At 53.9% G+C, this 5053-nt stretch overlaps 1 protein-coding gene across 1 annotated transcript; it reads left to right on the top strand.

The window, feature by feature from the left end:
* The first annotated feature begins 870 nt into the window (after positions 1-870).
* LOC119340051 (G-type lectin S-receptor-like serine/threonine-protein kinase At2g19130) lies at positions 871-3556 on the top strand. Its single transcript, XM_037611962.1, has one exon. It carries the CDS (start codon positions 930-932, stop codon positions 3381-3383), a length of 2454 nt encoding a protein of 817 aa, XP_037467859.1. The 5' UTR covers positions 871-929; the 3' UTR covers positions 3384-3556.
* The last annotated feature ends 1497 nt before the right edge of the window (positions 3557-5053 follow it).

The following is a 5053-nucleotide window of genomic DNA, read 5'->3' as shown; positions in this document are numbered from 1 at the left end:
AGTGCCACCCCCAGGCGCCTTTTCTTCTGTCGGCGAGCTAAAAATGGCAAAAAAAAAGGCCCAGCCATGCCCCCCAAGCCCCCCCCCCCAATACCTCAAAAAGGTGTCGGCGAATCCAGGCCACACCCAACGCGCTGGGGGGCTGCTGGGGGCGCCGGCGAAAGCAACAACCAATCATATTCCTTCATGTATCCTTTTCTCTGGCCCACTCATTCACTTTTTGCCCGGCGACTGTCCGGGGGGCATCAACGGCTGGGAAACCGTCCTCGCGTTTCATCCGGCAAAGATGTTTTGCCCCCCGGGACGTGCTATTTTTGGCCCAGCGATTGTCCTGTGGGGCTCCAACGGCTGGAGATGCTCTAACGATCCTTGCTCTCCAAGCAATCCCGCCGCCCTCCAGTCTTGTCCCTCTAACTCGATCCTCCTAAGCACGACTTCCGCCCATGCCGAAGCTCCGTTGAAGTACGGTCATCCTATTTTATTTAGAATGACACTTTTGCCCGTCGGTCCTCGTATGGGCCCGCCGATGGTGAAGCTCCGTTGAAGTGTGGGCATCCTATTTTGTTTAGAACGACACTCTTGCCCGTCGGTCCTAGCATGGGCCAAGGTGATTCCAAATTTCCAGCTGCTTTGCACGTCACCATGGTGGACTCGCAGTCTTGCGGCAAAGCTCTGACCCCCCATGGCATTCCACGCACTAAAATTCAGCGCTACAGCAGCGATTCGTTGAAACTAGTTGCCTCTTGTCCCCACTTCTCGCTCTCAAACTTCCTATCTGGAACTATTCTCTTGTCCTTTCTTGACGGAGCAGCAGAACTTGACCGGAAAAATGTGCCGGGGTCATCACGCATGTGTCGCTCGCGACCCGTCTCCGCTATTCACCTGTAAATTCGGCTGCACCCTGCAAACGGAAGCGCTCCACCATCACCATGCCGCTCATCACTGCCACTTTCTTGGCCCTTGCCTTGTGCTTCGCCCCTGCACCTGCAGTGGGTGCAGCCGCGACACTCTCGGCGCGGCGTCCGCTGCGGGGCAACGACACGCTCGTCTCGGCACAGGGCAAGTTCGAGCTCGGCCTCTTCAGCCCGGCCGGTAGCTCCGACGGCAGGTTCTACCTCGGGATCTGGTACAAGAACATCCCCGGCCAGACCGTCGTCTGGGTCGGCAACCGCGCGAGTCCTCTGTCTGGCCTCGCCTCCGCCGAGCTCCGTGTCTCCGCCGACGACGGCAACCTCGAGCTCGTCGGTCGCACCAGCGACTCCGCCTCGCCGGTCGTGGTGTGGTCTTCGAACCTCTCTTCTTCCTTGTCGCCAGGCTCAAACAACACAGCGGAGATCCGCGACAACGGCAACCTGGCCCTTGTCGACGGCGCAAACACCTCCAACGTGCTGTGGCAGAGCTTCGACCACCCCACGGACACGTACTTGCCGGGGGCGTGGCTCGGGGAGAACAAGCTCACCGGTGAGTACCAGGCGCTGACGTCATGGCGGAACGCCCAGGACCCTGCGCCGGGAATGTTCTACGACACGTTGGACCCCAATGGTACCGCCGAATTCTTCATGCTGTGGAACCGGTCCCGCATGTACTGGCGCGGCGGCGTCTGGACGGGCGGCCGCTGGAAGGGCGACGTTGGAGCGGCGACCGGACGGGGCACCAACCTTTACAACACGACGTTCGTCGACACGCCGGCGTTCCGGGGCACCACCACCGTGCTCGCCGACAACGCGACCATCACGCGCTTGGTGCTCGATCTCAACGGCCAGAAGAAGCAGTTCGTCTGGGTGCCCGCGAGCCGGAGCTGGCAATTGTTCTGGGCGGCGCCCACCGTGCAGTGCGACGCGTACGCGCTCTGCGGCACGTTCGGCGTCTGCAACCAGAGGAGCCAGCTGCCGTGCCGGTGCCCGCCCGGGTTCGCTCCGGTGTCGGAGAGGGACTGGACGCTCAGCGACTGGAGCGGCGGGTGCCGCCGGAGCTCGCCGCTCAAGTGCGCGCACAATGGGTCGACGACGGACGGGTTCCTAGCACTGCCAGACGTGAAGCTCCCGGACGAGCCGCTCGCCATGACCGCCGCCCAGAGCAAAGCAGAGTGTGAGTCGGCTTGCCAAAAGAACTGTTCATGCCAGGCATACGCCTTCTCCGCCGGAGCCGGGGGTTGCTCCGTCTGGCACGGAGACATCCGCAACCTTGAGCAGCTCTTCCCGGACTCCAGCAGCCCCGGGTCAGACTTTTATCTCCGGCTTTCACAAAGAGCATTGCAAGATCTCCATAGCGTACACGGGAAGAAAGGTGGGACAAAATTATGGCTTGTCTTTGGCATCACACTGGCCGGTGTAGCAGCATTGGGCGCGTCGGTCATACTAGCCTGGAGGATTCTCCTTGCCCGGAGAAGACTAGTTGTGTACATGGAGAACGAGAATGGATCCTCCTTGGCTGTGTACAGCTACGCCGACCTCCGTGCCGCCACCAACAACTTCTCGGAGCGGTTGGGCGGCGGAGGCTTCGGCTCGGTGTACCGCGGGGTCCTGAAGCAGCAAAAGGGAGGCAACACGACCCAAGTCCAAGTGGCTGTGAAGAAGCTGGAAAGTCTTGCGCGACAGGGTGACAAGCAGTTCCGGGCGGAGGTGAGCACGCTGGGGCTCATCCAGCACGTGAACCTCGTCCGACTCCTCGGGTTCTGCTCGTCGGGTGACGAGAAGATGCTCGTGTACGAGTACATGCCCAGAGGCTCCCTCAACGGCTCCTTTTTCGGCGGCAACGCATGCCCGAGCTGGAGCGACCGATACTGTATCATGCTTGGCGTGGCGAGAGGGCTGACCTATCTGCATGACGGCTGCCGCGAGCGCATCATACACTGCGACATCAAGCCGGAGAATATCCTGCTGGACGAGAACATATCCCCGAAGATCGCCGACTTTGGGATGGCGAAGCTGGTGGGCAGGGATTTCAGCCGTGCACTGACAACGATGCGAGGCACCATAGGGTACCTCGCACCAGAGTGGATCTCCGGGCAGCCAATCGGTGCCAAGGCGGATGTGTACAGCTTCGGCATGGTGCTCTTCGAACTCATCTCGGGACGACGTAACTCCGAGAGATACAGCGAGGTGGAGGCGGCAGGGACTGGGGCGAGGGAGTCCTTGACCTTCTTCCCCGTGTGGGCCGCGGGAAAGGTTGTCGAAGGAGAGGTGGGCGCCGTGGCTGACCCGCGGCTGCACGGCGAGGTGATGCCGGAGGAGCTGGAGCGGGCGTGCAGGGTGGCGTGCTGGTGCATCCAGGACGAGGAGGCACATCGCCCAACCATGGCGCAGGTCTTGCAAGCGCTCGAGGGCGCCATCCACGTCTACGTGCCGCCGGTGCCGCGGGCACTGCAGCGCCTCGTCACGTAATTCACACACCACGGCGGCGCGAAAGTAGTTTCGTGTGGCGGATCTTTTTTCTTTTTAGAAAAACAGGGAGCCCTCCCCGGTTCCATTTAACTGAAACCCCAGCCGCGGGTCTTTCTTTCGGGGAGTGTCATTTCCTGTTGCAATCAGCTAAAGGTAAATTGGATTTCAATCAGAATTTTCATCCGGTAACGACGTGACACACGTTTATGTATGTTTGTATGATAAACAAACAACGGAATAATGAATGTACGTTTGTACATTTTGTCACGAGACCAAAAAATAAAGACTGAAATCAAAATAGTTTCAGTCAAAAACAAGACTGTACGTGTAATAAATGCACTAAACCTGGACGTTTCAGAGATTTAGGGACTGTAAAAATTCAAAAATCAGTCGGGCACATCACCACTGCACACCACAGCAAATAAGTTATACAGTGACTTGCAAGTAGAAATCATGCAAATTACAAAAATAATAATTAAACTCCACTATTTTGCTACTGTCAATTCATATCATCGGTAGTTGTTGGCGTTCGTATAGAAGGTAGAGAGCGGACACCACTCACAACCCAGTTTACGTTAGCAGTTGTTCGGTGGTCTCGGAATCTCGGAATCTCGATGTAATTTTTATTGTGTTCGATGGTTGGCCGCCACTCACGCGACTCTTAATGGGTTTAATTAATGTGGGTCAATGACTTTGAGAGCTGTGGCTAAGTTGTAACAACCATAGGCCGTTCTTGGCTTCTTCTATATATGATCTTGATACGTCAATCTTGATGTATCCTTGAAAAAAAAATAGGATGACACTACAACAGTACATTTCTTTTGCGAATCACAACAGTATATATTAGATATCATATCATATCACATAAAATGGACCAGTACAATAAAAATAGAAGAACACTACCACACATGTCTTGTTTTTGCATGTTTCAAATAGGACAACATTGCATATTAAATGATAGATATTACTAGTATGTTACATAACAAGGTCCGAGGAAACACAAATAAACATATTTCTCGGCTTCTTGCTAGCAAACAACCAAACACCAAAAAAGACACTAACAAGGTCCAAGTATCTTTTTCTTTTTGCGGGTAACAAGGTCCAAGTAATCGCGAAATAAACATAGTTCTTTGTAGCAAACACGGGGAGACCTATTGAGCGGGAGATTATGTAGGTTGTGTGCGAGGCTGCTGATGGGGGAGGCCCAGTTTTGGGGTTTCTGACCGCATTGACCGACCCGATTAATCGCTAGATTCTCAATTAATTGCTTGTCAAAGTGATAAATCGGTACAAACACTAAAGATAAGGCATACTATTGGCGTTGAACCACTGACAAGCGATGAATCTTTTAATCGGCCGATATTTTGGAAACCGAAAAAAATTACATGAATTTAAAAAATTATTCGTCAATTTTTTTAAAAAATATTTGTGAATTCGAAAAAAAGATCTTGAATTGGGAACAATCAGGACCAAAAGAATTTAGAAAAATGATAAAAAGAAAAACCAAAAGAAAACCAGTACCAAGGACAGAACAAAAAAGGAAAAAATACAACTAAAAGTTCTAGGATCTTCACAAAACAATGTTTCTCTGTACTTCGGCCACTCCGCTATTGGGACAGACCTGGAGGGAGATCGCTGTTAGCTAGCAGTATCGTACTGCTCGGTGTAAG

The sequence above is a fragment of the Triticum dicoccoides genome, chromosome 7B (genome assembly GCF_002162155.2).
Source record: "Triticum dicoccoides isolate Atlit2015 ecotype Zavitan chromosome 7B, WEW_v2.0, whole genome shotgun sequence".
Lineage (NCBI taxonomy): Eukaryota > Viridiplantae > Streptophyta > Magnoliopsida > Poales > Poaceae > Triticum > Triticum dicoccoides.
The sequence above is the reverse complement of the archived record's forward strand: the minus strand, read 5'-3'. Positions and strand labels throughout refer to the sequence as shown.